The 20,702-nt window shown below is 52.2% G+C and overlaps 1 protein-coding gene across 7 annotated transcripts in view; it reads right to left on the bottom strand.

Moving 5' to 3' along the window:
• The window catches only part of DLGAP4 (DLG associated protein 4), a 178,581-nt gene that overhangs the window by 53,100 nt on the left and 104,779 nt on the right, over window positions 1-20,702 (bottom strand). For 3 of the 7 annotated variants that reach the window (XM_079128148.1, XM_079128146.1, XM_079128147.1), the window contains 4 exons: window positions 19,451-19,692; window positions 17,389-17,503; window positions 14,882-14,932; window positions 11,351-11,591 (listed from right to left, as the gene is read on the bottom strand). In XM_079128148.1, the coding sequence (XP_078984274.1) occupies window positions 11,351-11,591; window positions 14,882-14,932; window positions 17,389-17,503; window positions 19,451-19,692 (649 nt within the window). The other 4 variants (XM_079128151.1, XM_079128150.1, XM_079128149.1 and 1 more) reach the window with 3 other exon arrangements.

Here is a 20,702-nt window from a genome sequence, read left to right as displayed (position 1 = left end):
CAAGCCTGCCTGGAGCCTGAGTGGGAGCCTGAGTGGGTCCCCATCCTGCTCTGGGCTCTCTATCCTCCATCCACAATAGTTTCTGACTTCCTCCCAGGACTGTTGTTGAGGAACAATGGTCAGGAAAGAGCCTGGCAGGTTACACAATGCCTTAGACAGTCATGAGATTAGAGGATTATTCCTATTATTACTAGAGGAGGCAGAAGGTGCCTTCCTTGTTACCTGAACCCCAACTACCAGGGCTGAGGGGAGAGGCTGGGTCTCTCTTGTTCCCACAAATTATTATTGGGAGGGAAAAGTTCACATTTATCAATTGCCTACTGGGTACCAGGTGTTTTTTATATTTATAAAATCTCATTTAATCCTCACCACAATCATGAGTATAAATGATTATCTGGAGTCCAGATGAGGAAACTGAAGCTCAAAGAAAGTAACCTGCAAGTTTACAGAGGCAGTGGATGATGGAGACTGATTAAAACCAGGTGACTGTGGCTCTAAACCCCCACACTATTTCCTCTCTCTGGAAAAGCTGTAGAAGAGGCAGAACATGCCTTATATAGAGACTCAACTCAAATGCCACCTCCTCCTGGAAGTCCTTCTGATTCCTTTGCCCAGACAGGACCTCTCTACTCTGAAACCCTACAGCACCCATCAGCACACATGAGGCATCATTCAGCACATTCTCCTTCTTGCTCTGTGATCAGGCATACTTTTAAAATGTAAGATGAGGCACATTTTCAAATAACTGGCCTCTGAGTTACCTCAGAACCCTAAAAGTCAGAATTGGAAGGAACCTAAGAGACCATGCCACCCAACATCTTCATTTTCAGCAGGAAAAAACAAAAGTCCAGAGTCACAGTATTTTGGCTTCAGAGTCAGGATCAGAACCTTGGCACTTTGCCTTCAGAATTTTAGGGATTCCATGATTTCAGAATCAGTCTTAGGACAAGGATTCCTATTCCCGTATTACAGAGTAGGAAGCCAACACCCAAAGCAAAGTACTGGCTGAAACCTCTGTGGGTCCCTGGCCCTTCTGGCCCTCATAGCCTCATCTTTAAGACTAGGGGGCTACAATAGGTGGTCTCATTTCCTGCTCTAAAGTTCTAAGACATCCTAGGGTTCCTAATAGCAAACCCCAGTCCTCTGTGGAGACTTTCTCTGCTGGAGCCTTTGTTCTCCCACTCTACAGAGGAAGAAGGAAAAGTAGCCATGGCTCCCAACTACAAACTTTGTTTCCAAGTGCAACAGATCCCATTCTTAAACAATAATGGGATAGCACATGGAAAATCCAACTGTCCCCCAGCAAAGACACCTCTCTGGACACATATTCACCTAATTACAAACCGATGAAAAGCAACCAGAATTGGGGTGTAAATAAGGGAAAGACACTTCCCTGCTCTCAGAAGGCAGGTGTATTTCTGAACAACCAGGTGGCAGTGGAGTGGAGGGTAAAGAACCTAGGACTGTGAGGTCCTGGGTTGGATCCCTGTCCCAGCGCTGGCAGAAATCAGTTATGTCCCCTCAGAAGGCTACTCTCCCCCTCGAGGGCTCAATTTAAAGACAGGCTGACAGTTCACAAAGTCTACGGATGCTTCATTTGATTTTTAGGGCAACCCTGTGAGGCCAGCAAACACAATGATTCCCTTTTCAGAGATAGGAAAACTGAGACTTGGAGAGGTCAAAGGTCTCACTTAAGGTCACACCTCCTGAAGCTGGCAGAATCAAGGCTCCAGAGGTCTCAGACCTACAAACCCAATACTCAGGGGTGTCCAGATTAAGAACAATTCCTCTCTCCACTCATTGTGAATCAAGACCAAGTCTGACAGACCCTTTTTCATCTACCCATCCTGGTAGCTTGCAAAGTTCTGGCCACAAACCCCACGCCACAGCCCAGCTGCCTAGGAGGCCGCACCCCCCTGCAAAACTTCATTACTCAAGTTGGCAAGAACGCAGCCCCCACCCCCAGTCGATCTAAATAAACGCCCAAGTGATATCACATCCTGCTGGCTCCAAAATAGCCCAGGCCTGCCCACAAGCGATCAAAAGTGCCAGGCCATGCAGGGCCAAGCCCGCAGGGATGCCCGCCCGGTGCGCCCTCCACACACTCAAGCAACTAAAGCAGAAGCCTCAGAGCAGGAAGGCCCCCTCTCCCTCCTCGCCAGACAGCCTGGCCCCTCCCTCTTTAACCCCTTTGCCAAGGCCCCAGCTCCTCCTTTGCCCCAGCGCCAGCCCCTGCCCCAGCGCCAACCCCATGGAGCCTCAGCCGCGGCCAGCCTGCGGGACGACTCCGACTCTGGCCCGACACGGACTCCCCACCACTCACATTGCTTCAAGAGCTCCAGACACAAAGCCATGAGGGCCGGATGGGGGTCAGAGACCCAAAGACCCGGCAGAAACAGAAGAAGGGAGAGGGAGAGACAGGGAGCAGAGAAAAGGGGAGACAGGGGACCAGAAAGAAAGCAAGAGTGGCCAAAGCCCAGGACTCAGAGGGGGGCCTTCAGCGTCGGAGACATAGAGTGGTGAGACCTCGAGGCAGAAGTGGGGCGCAGGGAGAGCGAAGCAGGGGACCCCAGTCCAGAGAGAGAGGCGGGGGTGCTGGAAGCCTGAGAGAACAAGGAGAAACAGCAACAGGGAACAAATCAAGGCTCTGAAGTCAGGAGGCTGGGAAGATATTGGGGGTACCAAGGATAGCCCAAGGGATCTAGGAAGCCCTGCCGGAAAAGGGGGACACCCAGAAGAGGGAAAAAAAAAAAAAAAACCCGGGGAAATAGGGGCTCAGAGCAGGCAAGACCCTAGGGATTGGGAGTACGGGTTGAAGGGAGCGCCCCCGGAGGATGTGCGGGAAGCTCAGGGGAAGCCTTGGGGAGAGTGGAAGTGTTCCCAAGGAGAGGCCCCGAAAGATCTGGGGGCGCTGAGGAGGAATCCCGAAGACTGGGGAGCCCAGGAAGGGAGGCTGGGGAATGAGAGCAGCGCTTTGAGGGGGACCCGAGATCGGGGAGCGAGGGAGGGGCCGGGTGGGAGCGCGAGGGCAGAGACAAAGAGACAGCGAGCCAGGGAGAGACAAAGCGGGCACAGCGGGGACACGGGCCAGAGGGCTGGCGGCCGGACAGAAGGACGGAAGCGCGGGCGGGCGGCGGACCGACGGGCGGACGGACGGACAGACGGAAGGAGGGCGGGGGCAGGGCAGGGCGGGGGCGGCGCCCGTCTCCTCGCGGGGCCGCGGCTGCTCCGGGTGGCGCTGGGCGGGCCCCGGGCGTCCGGGCTGAGGAGGCGGCGGCGACGACGTGGACCGGACAGACGGACGGAGTGACGGACGGACTGGCGGCAGCTACGGCCAGCGGCGGGCACTCACCCTCCTCCCTCACGCGGCCCGGCCCGAGGCTCCGGTTTTGTACGGCGGAGGGGCGGGGCCTCCGGGTTAAAGCCCCGCGCCGGCCCCGCCCCGGCCCGCCCCCCGCGTCAGCCGCGCGCGCGTCGCCCGGGACTCCGGCGCCGGACGGGGGCGCGCGCAGCCCTCTCGGCAGGTGGCCCGGCGCGCTCGCGCTCGGAGGGGCCGGTGCGCAGGCGCGCACTGGGCCCACGCCCAGGCCGGCCGGGCCTGAAAGGGAGCGCGCGCCCACGTCGGCATGTGCATGCCCGAGCTGGGGGCTCCGCCCCTCGAGTCGCCCAACCAAACCGGTTCCATCTGGAACGCAACGCGTTCTCGGTGCTGGAGGTGGAACGGGTGGGACCTCGTACCGGTTCATCCCGGTGAAGCCGGGAAAATTGAGGCTCGAGAGAAAACCGCCTGAGGGGGCGTTTTCGCCCCTCATAGTCAGATTAGCCCTCAGGTCCTATCGACTTTGCTTCCTAGGTGTATCTAGTTGCCCATCCGTAGCTGTGCGCACCCGGGGTCCTAGAGATGGGTTCCCCTGGGCGCCAACCTCGGCTCAGACACTTGAAGCCTATGTGACCTTGAACGAGATGTTCATTCAACTTCCCTGCGCTTTCCTATCCTCCTCGGTTAAAGAAAAAAAAAAAAAAGGGGGGGGGGGAAGCACAGCTGTGTCTATTAGCGCCCCCACCCCAGCCAGTTCTCCGTGCCCTGAGAGCCCTTCTCTTCTTGCAGTCCAAGTATTGTCGCTTTCCTGCACACCTGTGCCATAGGTCTGCCCACTGTCACTGTTTCCCCACTATGATGTGCTGAAAAATGAGTGACAGTCCACGTACTCAGCACCAGTATGCACTCAGTTAACCAGAAGCGTCTTGGTCTGGGGACTTGGTGGAGCCCAGGGAGGAAGTCTACCTTTTGCTCGGGGCCCTGTGGCGAGGTGCCCGTTTCAACAGGGAATTTTGCTGCCTCATCACGCATTTTGGGAAGGCTTCGTGGATTCTCCTATCGCTCTCTGAATCTGTGGCTTCTACCCAGGCCTTACTGTTCCTCGTCTGAACACTAGCTTAATTTATCCTGCCCATACTACTAGATAGTTCTCCCAGAAGTTCCTATGACCTTCTGTACCTCTTTACCATGACTTTGGATCTCAGCCCCGCTCCATAGGACAAGGGAGAACTCAAGGCTTTGAAATCAGGCAGACCCAGGTAGGAAACAGCTCCTTGGCCTACATAGTGGGTGACCTTGACTATGACACTCCTTTAGGCTGCGGTTGCTTTGTAAAATATCTCTGTGTGTGTTGGGGTAACTGGGTTAAATCAGGAATGGTAGATATGGGTAGCTGCTGGCTGCAGCAAACATACTAATCAATGGTGGCACACTTATCTGCTTAACTAAATCTAAGTCCTGAGCGCTGAGGATCAGAAATGACACAAGAACTGAAGTCTGTTTGCAATCTCTGGTCATGATGGTCTCTGAGGTTCCTTTTAGCCCTGACACTCTGAGGATCAGACGGGAAGAGCTGACAGGAGCCTGCAGTGCAATAACCAGAGTACAGTGGAGGACTGGGCCTCACTCAGGGTAGACTTAGGGGAGGTTGACTGAAGGGGTTTTGTCAATCATCCTTGGAGTGTATATCAGTGTGTGTGTGTGTGGGGGGGGGAGTGAGTCAGAGAAGCCAGGAGAGTTCTGGGGAGTGGGAGAAAGGGCAAAGGAAGGGCAGAACAGCCTGTGACTTGGTGACAGGTCCCCAAACTTAAACACAAATGGCCAATGTGAGGGTCAGGGAAGGGTATGTACCTACTCAGAGTGACAGAGCAGAGCTGAATCTAGGACTTGGGGCTCCTGAGCAGGGAACAAGTGTGTTTGCTGGGCCAGGAACCGATCTTAGCTCAGCTTCAAGTCTCCTTTGGCCAGGGAGTGACCCCAAGTGTGTGCACCTGTGTATATGTGTGTGTTCACATGTGTGCACAAGTGTGCACATATGCAGGTGCAGAGGATGCTATTAGCAGGCGCAGGGGTGCCATTCAACAGCCCTCCACCATCATCCTTGTGGGGGGTTGCTGGGTAATGTTTCAGCCTCCAGTGTGATTCAGAGGGAGTGGGAGAGACAGAGAAAGGAGGATGGGGAGGGCCAGAAACTGAGAGGGAAGAGAGAGAGGGTGGGGGCTGGAAAGAGAGGAGTTGGGGAGAGAAACAGGGCCTAGGGGGAGACAGAAGGCAAAGCTGGAGGGGGAGGGAAAGGGGTGGGGAAGGAAGATGGCAGAGTAAGCGGAGGAGTGGGAGGGAGGCTCTTCTCGGTTCTTTCTCTCCCAGAGGCCTAGAGAGAGGAGAGGCAGGATCGCCATAAACTGTAGGTTACAGCACCTGTGACCCCTCCCAGGTGGTCCTCTGGCTGGGGAGCGGCACAGACAGCAGCTGAGCTGCTGCTTCCCCCCATTGTCCCAGCTGGAGCTGCCCGCCTGCCAGTCACCTGCCAGAGCTATTTCTGGAATGAGGAATCTGGGTCAGAAAGGGGGAGGGAGGGTGGCAGTGGCAGCACTGGCAGTTGGGAAGCTGGCCAGCTTTTTGTGGGTGGGTGGGCGCTCACATTCTGTCAGGCTCTCACTGCCTCAGTAACCAGTGCTCACTCAAGTCTGGTCTGCGTACATGTGTGCTCATGTGAGAGAGACAAAGGGCTTTCATGCCACTCTGCAGTGTGGGGCTCAGAAGAGCCCTGTGTGTGTGGTGGTGGTGAGGGGGCTGAGGGATGACCCCTGGGAGACAGATATAGGACTCATGTAACTTACTTTGGTGCACTGAGGAGGGGGGCCTTCTGAGCAGGGATGACCCCTGCAGGGAGACTGAGGCTGAGTGAGGGTGGGCCTGTGTGCTGGTGTTGCCTTGTGGAGGGAGGGGATTTGGGTAGGACTGTCGTGTATGGTTGTATGAATTTTATATGATTAAGGATGCCACGTATGGGGGTGTGCTGTCCACAATGTAGACATGATCCAGTTATAGAACTGTGATGACGAATTCCTGGCAGACAGAAGTAAAGGATCTATTGTAACAGAAAGTGTACATCATGACCCCTCCTCAGCAGGTGGCAGTGAAGTGCCTGGAGAAGGAGCACCCTTTCTTAACTCAGTATGCAACTGCAGTTCCAGTCACAGAGTTGAAAATGTGAGGGCTTTGGTTTTCCCTGTGAGGTAGGTGAGTTCACGACTGTGATCATGAGTGGAACAGAGGGTAGAGGAAAGAAGACCAAGTATGCAGTGGCCTGTGGCGAGTGTGGAGGGGAAACCCGGGAGGGTGAATTTTGGGGTGGTTCCAGTGTATACCAAAGGCACGCTTTACTCAAGGTTTGGAGGGGGTATGGGCCTTGGAGGAGACACGTGTACATGAGTGTGTGTGCAGGCATATGTTGATGTTAGGTATATATGTGTAGACAGAAGAATATCAGTATGTACATGTTTTTACATCTGTTTTTACACATTTACATCATGTGTTTACATCTGCCACATACAGGTCTAGGACTACAAGACTTGAGGTAGGTCTATAAGTAGGTTCACATGGGCACATGTGTCTGGGTAGGTGTGAGAAATTGCTACATGATACCTTCTTAACCACCTTGATTTGGGCTAAAGTCCCCAAATGGAGAACTCCCACATTTCTGTATTTAATGCCCACAGCTGTATCATCCATATGGGATGTGCTGGGGGTGCTGTGATTGATTGGATTATTGGCCTCAATTCCCAGCTCCTCTTTGTGGACACGCTGTTTGTTATGTTACCACAGTTGCTCCCATCAAGAGTGGAATATATTTCACTGGACTTTGGTTTTAGACTCATGTAACTTACTTTGATCAACTGGATCAGAGAGAAACTTGAAATGTGCTTGCACAATGAGGTTGCCCTTGGATACTTCTGCCATCACCATGGGAAGAACATGCCCTGGCTAGGCAACTGATTCTAGAGTACCCTTTGGTCCCAAGATGTAGGACCCATAGAGCAGAAACAGCTGACCAGCAAACTCACGAATGAGAACAAATGCTTATTATTGTGTGCCATTGAAATCACGTGCTTGTTACACAGCATCACTGTGATAACAGTTGACTAATACAAATTGGTACCCAAAGTGAAGTGTGATATCAATAAAAACTGAAAATATGTTGCATTAGCTCCAGGACCAAAAGGTGAGTAAACAGTGAGTGAACTGTTATAAGGGGCTTGAAAAAAGATCTTCCAAATTATGTGCAGGTCAAAACTCTTGGTGAAACTGTCATCTACAGTAATTTGAGGCGAACAGATAGATTTGGGAAAGATAGTTTCCAGGCAAAATGTTGAAAGCAAGAGCTGACTCCTTTTAGCTGCTTTTGATAAGCACAAGAAAGAGGAACTCACAAAAGAAAGAGCTAATCTGTAGAGAGTATTTAGAGTAAATAGAGAAAGCCCGGAACTTGCTGAGCTGGAAAATAAGTCTGTTAACTCCAGTTTCTCCAGCCAGTAAATCATTCTTAAATTAAGATACAGCCTGGGGACAAAGATCAAACCATGGTCATAATCAGTTAAGATACAGAATGGGGACCAGACCAAATTCAGGGTGTGGTTATAACACCTTTTATTAACACTCTCCAGGTACCATCTAGTAGATACTCTCAGCTGGTCATAAGAGCACCCAGAAAGTTTAAGGGAATGGTCTCGCAGAAGCCTGCTATACCTAAAGTAGGCAAAATTACGTTAAGAGGGAGGGGCATGATTCAAACCTAATTGTGGGTGTGGCTTTGGCACATGGAGTTATGTGGAATCAAATTCATAGCAAACCCATAGCCTGGACTGGGATTGTGGTTCAGTGGTAGAGCACTTGCCTAGCACATGTGAGGCACTGGGTTCCATCCTTAGCACCACATAAAAAAATAAATAAAATAAACTTACATTAAAAAAGAAGAATGACTTTGTAAAAAGAAAAAATAAAGAAAGAAAGAAAACCCACAGTGTTTGAGGTAGGTGCATGGGTAACACTGGTCACCTTTGCTTAAAGGAACTGAGATTGCTCAAGATGTGAAAAAACATTTAGCTCCCCATCTTCGGGTAGGAAATAGGCTACAGAAGGTGTTCAGCTGCCCAAAGGGCATATTCTCCATTACAGGAGATATTCTAGGAGTATTTCCCTATCCCAGAGTATTTGCCTAACAATTTGTCCAGAATGACGTGGAGCGATAGACAGGAGTGTCCACTGTAGTTAGCCTGTCCCTGTTTACCAAAGTATGCTGTGCATGTGGCCTGGCTACAGAGAAATGACTTGATTTTTTAGATGATAGGTCAATTGATGGAGAGGAGCCACATTTGGACCTGACACAGATCATGAGGTCTTGATGCCATGACTGGATGAAACTTTTGGGGGTTTTCTGATAAGTGTTTTCTGTGTTGGAGGATGTGAATAAATGTGGCCAAGAGAGTGGACTGTAGAAGATTGAATTGTTGATCTTGGTTCTTTACCCCTCTCCGCATCTGCATCCTTTCCCATGTACAGTTTCTGACACAAGGGTGAGAGGGTACTTCATCCTGTGACTTTGAGCTCAGTCACATGACTCACTTTAGCAATAGGATGTTAGCAGATGTTACACAAGTTAGGGCCTTGAGTATTCTTGTGCAGCTGGTTAGGCTTGCTTTCTTGCCTTCTGCCACCACTAGAAGAACGTGCCCTGGCTAGGCCACTGATCCCAGCTGGACTCTGGTCCCAGGAGGAGAATGAAAGACATGTGGAACAGAGCTGTCCTGACAAACTTGTGAGCAAGAAATAAATGTCATTGTATTATATTGACTTTGTGATTGTTATGCAGCATTATTGAGGCAAGAGCTGACAAAGGGAGGGACCTAAACAGTTGTGGGACACGCAGCCTATCGTGTATCTCCAGTCCATTCATGAGTCATTGGGGTTGGAGGGAACTGGTGAGTGAAGGTTTATTTTCAGAGAATTTCGGGCAATGCTGTATGTCCTTTTGGGCCCACGTTATGTTTAGAGAACGTCTCAGGTATGTGAGAGTGTGGGGAATGTGATCTTCTACCAAAGGCTCCCTTGGGACTCAGCAGAGTGCTTGGAGAGCTGACAGGGCTTCCTTGGATTTGGAGGCCTTAGAACCATGGTCTCAACTCTGGCTTGGAAACCTCTAAAGTGGAGAGGCTGGTAGGGCTACCCATGCTAGCAGGTCTAGAAGGAAGGCTATAGGAGACTAGTCCATACTTTCAAAGTTCCATAAGGCCAAGGCCCTCATTTTTCATGGTTAAGTGATCATGGAGGGAGAAAGTGGGACTGGAGTTGTTGTCAGAGGATTCTGCCCCAGGTGCCTGGCTAGCAGGCCAGGTTCCCTAGCAAAAAGGCTGAATGGAGCCAGGCACGGTGGCACGCTCCTGTAAGCCCAGTGACTCAGGGGACTGAGGCAGAAGATTCCAAGTTCAAAGCCAGCCTCAACAACTTAATGAGACCCTGAACAACTCAGTAAGACCCTGTCTCAAAATAAAAAGGGCTGGGGATGCAGCTCAGTAGTAAAGTGCCCCTGGGTTCAATCCCCACTACCAAGGAAAAAATAAAAACAAAAAAATTAATAATAAATAAAAATAAAAAAGCTGAGTGGGGAGGTGGAGTTCCACCAGAGACAGAATCTGAGGGAGAACAAGAAGGAGTGAAGTGAAGGAAAGAAGCTCCTAGGAAGGCCCTTCAGGCCATGTGTCGGAGTCCCAGCGCCACACAACACCTGCCCTATCTGTCTTTCCTTCCCTTCCCACCTGGAGGAACGAGCAACAGACACTGGTGAACAAGGCAGAGAGAGACATTGACCACCACTTAGCTCTCCACTGAGGGCTGCCCAGCCCATGACTGGCCCTAGCCACAGGTGCCTGGCATTTGAGAGGGACAAAGCTGAAGTTGTAAAGTTGGATCAGACTGGACTCTAACATCTGAAAATGAGACTGATCCTTAAGTTCTAGAAGTGATCAGAAGAGCTCAGGGATTTGCTCCAGGTATCGCCCAAGGGCAGGGCAGGAAGACCAGTCAGGGCAAATTGTTTCTTGCTCTGCCCTTACAGAGATCAGGTCATTTAATCACTAAGTTGGTTCCCTGTGTGTAGAATATCTGTGGGGTTCAAGTTCATTCAGTGACATCAAACACTAACGGCCCTTGAAATGGTCATCTCTTCTACGACAACTAATCCCAGTTGCCCTCAGTTGTCAGGAAGCTCAGAATGAAGTCTGAGAACCAGTAACAGGGGCTACTACTGTCACACTCCTACACAGAGGGTTTAGATAGAGCCTCCTGTCTCCAAATGATAGGAGTGCGACAACGAGCTTTCTGCAGTCTTCAGCTCCCCAAGAGCTCTCTGGGGCCTGGTTTATATCCTCAATTTATAGATGGAGAAACTAAGGCTCAGGGAGCAGAACTAACTACCTAGAATAAGCTCAGATCTCTCGCTACTAAATCAGAAAATGTTGCTGTTTTTTCTTGGTCTTGACTTTTCTATTACTGCATGGCTTGCTCAGTCACATAGTGGGTTACACGTGGGTTATCTTCAGAGGAGTCAGAACGATAATCAGGAAGAGTGGGTTCCTGAAACTCCCTATGAGAAGGATCCACACAGATCTGCCCTCTCTGCAGGTCCTACTCTCCCTAGAAATTTGCCTCCTTGATTAATCCCAACAGGTAGGTCCACTTCAGTGAGTCCTGCCTACCAGCAGGTGGCTGCTGTGATCCATGAAGCCACAAAGGATCCCAGGAGCCCTGGCCCCACCCCCATTCTGCTTCTGCCCCTCTTTTGAGCTCCAGTTTGCAATCTGTGGGAAGTACAGCGCAAGCCCTTCTGCTTTTTCTCCCATCCATCCTTCCAGTGGTGGCCGGCCCACTATGGCTTCCTCCCAGGCAATCCCCCAGGCTGGCCCACCATGTGTGGTTCCTGGGGTCCTCTTGAAAAACAAAATACAGCCTCTCCCCCATCATCACCATACTCACTTGGAAGTGTGCGACTGTTGCTGAGGCTGCCCGTGCTGGGCGGCGGGGAGAGGGACTGAAGGGAGACACTGTCTTCCTCCTGCGAGCAGCCTGCCTGGATGGCCCGCAGGTAGCTGTGGCTGCGGGAGCGGAAGTAGCTGGGCAGAGGCAAGTCTAGAGCCTCCGCTGCTGCAGACTCTGCTTCGCTGCAGGCTGACTCGCAGGCTGCCTCATACTGGTCACTCAGTTCTGCCTCCCGTACCTGTCCAGGCAAAGGCAGGCATCAGGGGCCAGCTTTGCTCATGATGGGGTAAGGGATGCTTGGTGGTCGCTCAGCTGCAGGGCTGGACCCCAGCCCACCCCTCCTCCCACCATATTCAGGGCATAAGATGGGCAGATGGAGCCCTTAAGAAATAAAAGAAATAAACAGCCCCTCTCACCTCTTTAGGCCTCAATTTCCCCATTTCTATAGTGAGGAGAAAGTTGGCATATTGCAGGATGTTAACTAGATTATAGCTTACTAGTATGTCCATATTGATCAGCTGTTTTAAAGTTACATCAATTCAGGGTGAAAGAAGCCTTTAATAAATTAGTGATGTCTACCTTGAATATTGGCATGGGATCGGCAGTAGGTGTGCTGAATATTTACCATCTTGTGGTCCAATTCATTCATTTTACAAGGAAAAAAAAAAAAAAAAAAAAGTCAAAAGCAAAACCAGACTAAACTAAGGGCCAGTGAAGGGGAGACATTTTTCAGGGGCACCAGTGAGAATGGGTAGAAGCAACACTCCAAATATATATTTAGGGAAGGTTAATTTAGCCCCAGGATACAGAATGGATGCTGGGGATTGTTTCTGGAATGGAGGCAGAGGCCAGAAATGAAGCTGATGCAATAGCCTGATGAGTTGAAGATAAGTCTGGAATGAGGGTGGTAGCACTGATAATTGATTAGTGATGTCTGCCATGGACAGTATTGAGAATGATGGTGGGTATACTATTTGCCATCTCACATCTAGTTCAACCTCATCAGATGGTTCCATTTTCTCCACAGATGATCATAGAGCAAATCTGAAGCTGGGGGCATGAACATGGTGGACTCTTATACATGACTCAGGGTTCTGGAATGGTTTTCTAATCAGTGTCTCAGGATATGTTGGTAAATGAGGACCACAGTATAAGCTGGGGAGTCAGCTAGCTAAACCTAAACATTAGGTGGAGGCCCTGAGGGGAGACCAGGGCTCCAGGAGGAGAGGGTCCCAGCTAACATAGCATATATGTGGAGGAAAGGGTGGATCTAGGCGATGAATCAGCTGGGTAGCTGTGTGACCTCAGGCCATCATTGTGTGCTCTGGGTCAGTCCCTCCTTATCTGCATGCAACAGAACTGTCTGGACACTTGTCTGTCTGTGCATCAGGTAAAACAACTAAATGGATCTTCATCCAATTTGGAAGTTATTTGCAAAGGTCTAAATTTGTGCTGTCCAATATGGTGGTCACTAGCCATGTGTGGCTACTTAGGTTTAATTTATTTAGAATTATATAAAGTTCCATAGTCATACTAGCAATGTTTGTCTCACTTGCTCAGAAGCCCTGTGTGACTAGTGACCAGTAGCTACCTAAGACAAGTATGGATTGTAGAACATTTTCCATCATTTCATACAGTTCCACTGGACAGAGATGATCAAACATAGACCATGTGGCACGGAAAATTCACTTGGAGGGGGTATTAAAGCAACCGTGTTTATTCCCCAGAGTTGCAAACTGAGGTATTTTGAGAGACCCTTGTGAATGCCAAGGGCAAGGAGGCCTTGCTTTGGGATTGCACCATAACAGCACAGCTCTGGAACCAGATTGCCAGGGTTTCAATCCTGGGTCCATTGTTTTCTTGCAATTGAAATACAGGCAAGTCACTTAATCACCCTTTGCCTCAATTTTCATGTATAAAATGGGGTTAATTACAGTTTCAATTTCACAGTGTCAAAATCAAATGAGCTAACTCATGCTTAGAACAGAGTCCAGGAGAGTAACTACCTGACCACTTGTACCTATGAACACAGGCAGCTACATGGGCTGTGCAAGGATTTACAAATGTTGGTTAAGATGCACCCAAGCACTGGGTGTGGTGGTGCATGCCTGTAATCCCAGCAGCTTGGGATGCTGAGGCAGGAGGATTGCGAGTTCAAACCCAGCCTCAGCAACTTAGTGAGGCCTGAAGCAACTCAGTGAGACCCTGTCTCTTTTTAAATTTTTTGTAGTTGTAGATGGACAGCATGTCTTTATTTTATTTGTTTGTCTTTATGTGGTGCTGAGGATCGAACCCACTGCCTCACACATGCTAGGTAAGCATTCTGCCACTGAGCTGCAGCCCCAGCCCAAGACCCTGTCTATTAAAATACAAAAAAAGGCTGGGGCTGGGACTCAGTGGTTAAGCGCCCCTGGGCTCAATCCCCTGTACAAAAGAAAACAAAATAAAACCAAAAAAGTTCCCAAGCTGGGGTTGGGGAAGGGAGGCCAGTTAGTGTTGGCCTGTGTGTGCAGGGCACTGTCCTAGGGGCTTTATGTGTTAACACATCACATTCTCACCCCAAACCTATTGCAGTTAGGGGATGAAGAGGTCACCTGGCCCACTGTGGGCTCCCTGAAGACCCTCTGGAATAATGTGCTCAAAAGGAACACATCGTTCCTATGACATGGTGGGGAGGGACATGTAGGCATCTAGAGCAGGAATCAGGAGATGGTCTGGTTCTGGCTCTGTGTGATATGTGACCTTGGACAAGTCCCTTGTCTGCTCCTGGCTACAATGAAGAGTTGAGTTCAGAGCAATTTTCCTGCCCCACTTTCTGGACTTGGGGTTGGGAGGGAAAAGGGGCCTCTTCCAGGGGCAGGATGAGTGTTCATGGGGGGGGACCCTCCAGGCAGCCAGACAGGGCCATGACTGGCGATGCCTCTGCCAACTGTTGTTTGTTTGTTTGCTTTTTATGATGCTGAGGATTGAACCCAGGGCCTTAGTGCATGTGAGGCAAGTGCTCTACCAACTGAGCTATACCCCTGCTCCTCTGCCAACTTTTGTAAAGTTGAAAAGTTTCTGCATTCACTTCAAAACCCCAAATTCCTAAAGGTCCTGCTGGAGCTCTGGAAAAGAGGACAGTCAGGGAATCTAGAGGTAGAGAACTGGCAGCCCCAGTCCCTGACCTATCTATCCAAACAGAAGAGTCTCCCCAGGCCTGCCCCAGGCTTAGTGGGAGGAGGGGGAGGGAGGGAGGGAGCCAGAGGACTTTAGGGAATACTTCTATTGTCCTGGAATGATTTCTTGTCCCATAGAACCTCACTCATTCCCTTTTTTATGAAGAGGAACCCAAGGCAGAGGAGTGAATCAGCGGGTGGGGAGTGGAGGGTCATTATACCCATGTGAGTCTCAACTCCATCTGCATTGGAGGGTGCTTTCCTGGAATGGTTCTGCCTAGGCTGGGTGCTAGGCCCACTCAGATGCAGGCCTCTTAGGCCTAGCCCTGGACTTTGGATCGGGGTGCATGGAAATGGCAAACATACTGACCTGTTGCTCATGGCCAAACAACTGGGGGATCAGGGAGGCCTGTCCAAAAATCTGCAGGAAAGAGAGGGTGAGGGTTATGGGAGGGCCAGGGCTGGGAGCTGGAGGCTTAGATGCCAGGGGACTTGAGGTTGGCTGATCTAACCTCCTCTCCAGACAGGCTGGGGCCCACCTGCTTGGAGATATCACTTGGCTGCCTCCAGGGATGGGAGGCTCACTCCTGGGGCTGGGCATTGCTGAGGACTTCTGCTGTTTATAAGTCCTTTTCTTGGTCTATCCTCTGGGTCCATGGATACTCTGCTGCTTCTCCTCCTGAGAAGGCAGCCCACCTGGATATGCAGATTAGGGATGGCTCTCAGAACTCTCTTCTAAGCTGGAAAGTCTCAGGTGGTTAAACCTTCTGGGGGTGAGGGCTTAGGGAGGGGAAGAATCAGGACCCTGGACTAGGAGAGGACCAGGGTTGGGCAAGGAGTGGTGGGTGAGATCTGCCTGAGTCCCCAGCCTGGCCGATTCCATGAGACTTTCTGTGTAGTCAAAGAGCAAAGGTGTTCCAGGTGCTGGGGACAGGTGGGGGCCGGAGATGGGTGTATGAGGGAGAGACAGAGAGACATATGGAGATGGATGCACACTTGAGAGAGTTGCAGGAAAATGTGAAGGAGGGAGAGAAGACAGAGAAAAACAGAGGGGCTCAGAGAAACGGAAGGCCAAGGAAGTGTAGAACATGATATGGGAGAGTCAGGGAGGGGCATGTCTGTTCAGCCAACACCTACTGAGCATGTTGCAGGTGGTAGGGACATCACTGGGGGACAGGGCAACATGGTTCCGCCAGCTGGAAGATACAGTTTTATGGAGAACTGACCTGACCTTAAGTAAATAAACTAATATAATCCTAGTACTAACAGGCTACAGCAGGGCCCAGAAACAGCATGGGGATGGGGGACGCTACTGTGCGATCCAGGAAGGCCTCCTGAGGAGGTGACATTTAATCTGAGGGTCAGATGTGCAGAGATTCTGAGGGCAGCGCACTCCCTGGAGAGAGAACAGTGACCTGGGCAGGAGGAGGTGTGAGGAGCAGAAAGGAGGCCAGCGTGGCTGGAGCGTGAGGTGAGGGTCAGGGCCTGAGAGGGAGGCAGGGCCTGGGTCGTACGGGGCCTCCCAGCTCCAAGGGATGACTGTGGCTTTCACTTGGGGTGACATGGGAGCTCTGGGAGGCTTTGGAGCCACTCCTGGAGGTTAAGAACACCTCGAAGAGTCAGTCCTGGAGGCCAGGACAGTCATGTAGGAGGGACTTGTTGGGGCCTGGATGAAGGTGACACAGGGTCCCATGGGCTGTGGTGTTTTACTCCTTCCCATGTCTGAGGTCAGACTCCTGGGTGTCTGGAGAGTTGGGGGAAGGGTTTGGCCAGGCCAAGAATAATGAAGTGGTGGGGAGTCGGGGTCCCCAAGCCTGCCTTTCTCTCTTTCCTTCCTCCCTTTTGTTTTTGTGGTGGTAGGGCATACTAGGCAAGCGCTGTACCACTGAGGTATATGCCTGACACCCAAGCCTTATAAGAGGTCCCCTGGCCCTGGTTACAGACCTGTACACGGTGGGGCCAAGGCCTGTTCCTTCCCAGAGAGGAGGCCGCCTGTGCTGCTGCCCACACGTGTCTGCCCTCTCTGGGCCTCATCTCCCTGTCCACTGTGTGGAGGAATCCTCAAGCCTTGGCTGTCACCCTTTGCAGTAAAGTACTCTGCACATGGAAGGGGCTGGATCCCTGCTCAGCTTTCCCTCCTCCTATATTTGACCTCACCTCTCTGAGCCTCAGTTTCCTCATCTGAGCAATGGGAATATGGATAAAAGGCCACCTTTGGGGTGGCTGAGAGTGCTGTGGGTAAGTGGAAAGTGCAGCAGTGTGCTTACACAGCTAGTGGCAGAGCTGGCTGGGTCCTGGATGTCCAGCTTCCCACTGAGCAGGTGGCCACAGGGTTGAGAAGTAACTTGCCCAAGGTCACACAGCAAGATGATAATAACAATCATAAAGATAGCTACGCTTTGCTGAGCATACTAAGTTTATCATCCTATTCATTCCTCACAGCACTCTGAAATAGGGATTACAATCCTCCCACCTAAATCAAGAAACAGGCACAGGGAGGCAGAGGGACTTGACCTGGGTTCCTACTATCAGTGACAAAAATGGGACTTGAACCCAAGCCTCCAGTTTTCTGTCCTCATGGCTCTGAACCCAGTAGGAGCTGATAAGACCCAGCGCCCCTACTGGCAGCAGTGCTAGGTGTCCTCTCTTGAATCCTCAGCCCAGGACCATGTGTATCAGACCCTGTGACGATGCTTGTGGCCACAGGACAGTCAGTGAAGCAGAGAGAGACATACGAAGATGGCTTCAGGAACAAAGACCAAACAGAAGTACAGTGTAGACATCTGGGGACCACTGGGCAGGGCTGGGCCTGGACGACTGTCCTCCTGGGCAGGAGTTGGGGCTCCTCCAAGCCCACTGAACTTCCAGCCACCTCACCTGGCTGATGCAGCTGGAGTCATTGAGGCTGTCACTGATGGGGTTGTAGTCCTCTTCCCAGCTTGGACACTTGGAAGGCAGCAACATGTCCACTGAATCCAGGCGGTCCAGACTCCTGGGGAAGGGGTGAGGGAGGACAGAGGGTCAGTCCACCCATTGTTCAGCTTGGGAAACTGAGGCCCAGAGGGTAAAAGACTGGCCAAGATCATTCAGTGACTGAGGAAAACATGGAAGTCACTGCCAGCCTGGGAAGATGGGGAATGATGAGCAAGGTGGGAGCTCCTAGCTTTTGGGGACGTTATCTGTTATTTGTAGTGAGCAGATGGCCTTCCCCTGTCATGTCTGCCGTAGCCACGAGGTGGCAGCACAAGCTTGTATTTGACTTTTAAGGGAGGAAGGCTCGGCTCAGCCCAGCCAGCTCAGCCTGGCTCAATTCCACCACTCCCCTTCTTCCCCCTGAGAACTCAGGGCAACTCCAGAGACTGGACAGAGGAGGTGTGTCAAAGCCCACAGCCTTGACCTTTGACTGGGCCTGCCTGAAGGACCTAGTTCGCTGTGATATTCTGGTGGCTTCTACTAGGTCCCAGAGCACTCATCACTTACCCCTATGGCTCCAGCTCTCAGCCTTTTTCACATTTGCCTAACCCGGGCCCTTCTCAACACTTACTCTACAAGCAGAACATCCAAGCATCCAACTGACTACGGACACAGAGGGCTTGGACTGGAATCCAGCTTCTCCACTAGGTGAACCTGGGTGAGTCACTGCCCTTGCTTACGTCAGGGGAGGACACTGCCTGCCTGCTGTGGTGAGATCTGGGTTACAGTGCGCTGGGGTAGGCCCGGTGGCCCGCATGGCAAAGGCTAAGCGATAGCAGACATTACTGTTACTTGTTCCCTCTTACTCAAGACCTGTGCCCTGGTCCTGCCCACCTCTTCCACCTTAATGTTCACTGGTCACTCAGAGAATTGCAGGTTCTCAGGACTAGAAAGGGTCTCAGGGGTCATTCTGCTCAGCCCCCTCACTTAAACACTGGAAAACTGAGGCTCAGAGATGGCTGCAACCACGCTGGCCCGTGAAGTCTTGAATTCCAGCCCAGAGACCATTTCCTGCTTTCTGCCCCAGTCAACCAGATTCCTGGCTGCTCTGAGTACACTGCCTACTTCCTGACTCACTGTCTCCTGCCTGAGCTGTTCCCTTCCATCAGTCCCAGTTTTCCTGGCTACCTCCTCCAAGAAGCCTTGGTTCAGGCTTCAGGAGTTGAAGACCAGAATAAGCTTGTTTCTTCTAATTCTCCCACGTCTCAAAGCAACAGGATGGAGCTCCAGGAGTGGAATTCCAGGCAGGGTTTTGGGACAGGCAGAGGCTGGCTGTCTCTGAGAGACTCTGGGTTCACTCCCCTCCCCAATTCTGGAGCCCACCACAGGAATCGGTCCTTCCCTGGGCAGCTGGTACATGTGATGGACTCACTAAGGAAGGGCAGGGGTGCCCAACTTGAAGAAAGGATCCCCTGGGGCAGATCCCCTGTGGGGTGGAACTTACCTGGGGATGTGGCTTCGGTGGCGGAGTTTACCTGGACTGGTCATCCCAGCGAGGTTCTCATTATGGGCGGGGTTTACCAAAGGATGAGGCTCACCTGCGGTCAGGGCTTAACTGTGGGTGGGACTCATGGATGGTTCGTGGTGGGGATCTTCCGGGACAACTTATCAGATGGGTGCAGGGCCAGCCTAAGCGTGTGGATCTTATGGAGCAGTTCGCCTGGAGCTGAGGTGGAGGGGCAGGATTCATCTGTGGGGCTGGGCTCTCCTGGAGTGGCCAGGGAGAGGGAGGCGAGGCTCCCAGGGGCGGGGCGTACCTGTGAGAGGCTCTCCTAGGGGCGTGTCGGTACCTGCTGAGAGGCCTTCCCCGGGTGAGAGCTCGCAGGCAGGAGGGGCTCACCTGAAGGGGCGGGGCTAGCATGTGGGCGGGGCTCCGCTACGAGGGTGGTCCTTTCAGGGCGCAGGACTCACGAGAGGACAGGGCTCGCCCGTGGGCGGGGCCCCGGGGGCGGGGCTGCACGGTCACCTGCGGGGGTTGCTCTGCTCTCCCAGCGACTGCTGCGTGGCCCTCAGGTAGCTCTGGCGCCGCGCTGCGGTCTTGGGTGAGGGCTTGGGACTGCCGCCAGACTCGTCGCTGTCCTCGTCACCCATGGCCTTGATGTAGCTGCCGCTGCGCATGCGCCGGCACGGGATGGGCCCCTCGGCGGTGGCATCAGCCTCGCGCGGGGATAGCAGCGCGGTGCTCCACTCTCCACCGCCGCCGGGCACCTGGGGATATCCAGGGGTTAGGACTCAGAGGGAGTGCGGGGGACAGCCTGGCCTCCAGCTCTTCACCTGGAAAATGGGTCACGAAGGATCATTCCCCACCTGGGGGAGCTGGGTCTTCTATGCTGGCTTTACTGTCCTTGAAACCACAGCATCAGAGCAGAGCCCTGGGCCCAGAGGGATACCTGGGTTCGAGAACCGCTTCTGTCACAGCTTTACTGCGTGGCCTTGAACAAGGCCCTGCCCCTCTATGGATTCCAAGCTGGGTTTGTCCCAGAAAAACTAACCCAAGGCCCTGGGATCTCAGTGGCAGACACTGCCTCCCATCATTTCACGTGGTCAATTCACTTGTGTCATCCCAGGGGACGGCTTATGATCCCACTACACAAATGACAACACCAGGCCTGAGGGGGGGAAGTCACCAGCAGAAAGAGGACTCCAGACCCAAAAGCACAGCCTGACCCTAGAATGGGGGTCAGAGGTCCCTGGAACATCAGCATGGGGGTGGGGATCCAGTCAACTAACATTGTTTGTCTCCCAGATGGGGAAGCTGAGGTATGGAGAACAGGAGGGTTTGCCGGGAAGCGGCAGCCATATGGCAAGCTGGAAAAAGGGCTGTTTACCATCTGAGCCTCGGGGGCTGCACCACAGGACAGGGCCAAGATGGAGGCAAGTGAGGTCAAAGCTTGAGGGCAGCCCTGGCCTCCAGAGGTTGTGGTGGAGGTAACCAGCTGAGGGACCTCCCCTGCCCTTGCAATGTCAGGCGCTGCTAGCTGCTCTGGGCAGAGCACACAGTCTACCCTGCTGTCCCTTATACTCCTGTGCACACACAGAGGGATTGATATGCACATCTCGGCGCTTCCACGCTGCAGGGCTCGGAGCTGGGGGTTTCACTCTGAGCCCAAGCACAGAGTGAACAGGCTTTGTTGTGTCCACATATCTCAACACACACTGATAGCAACCCTCCCTGCCAAGCTCCTCAGCAAATGCCCCTGGCTCACTACACACTCCTC

This window comes from Sciurus vulgaris (assembly GCF_902686455.1).
Source record: "Sciurus vulgaris genome assembly, chromosome: 2".
Taxonomy (NCBI): Eukaryota; Metazoa; Chordata; class Mammalia; order Rodentia; family Sciuridae; genus Sciurus; species Sciurus vulgaris.
Note: the sequence above shows the minus strand (reverse complement) of the source record. Positions and strands in the feature narration are given on the sequence as shown.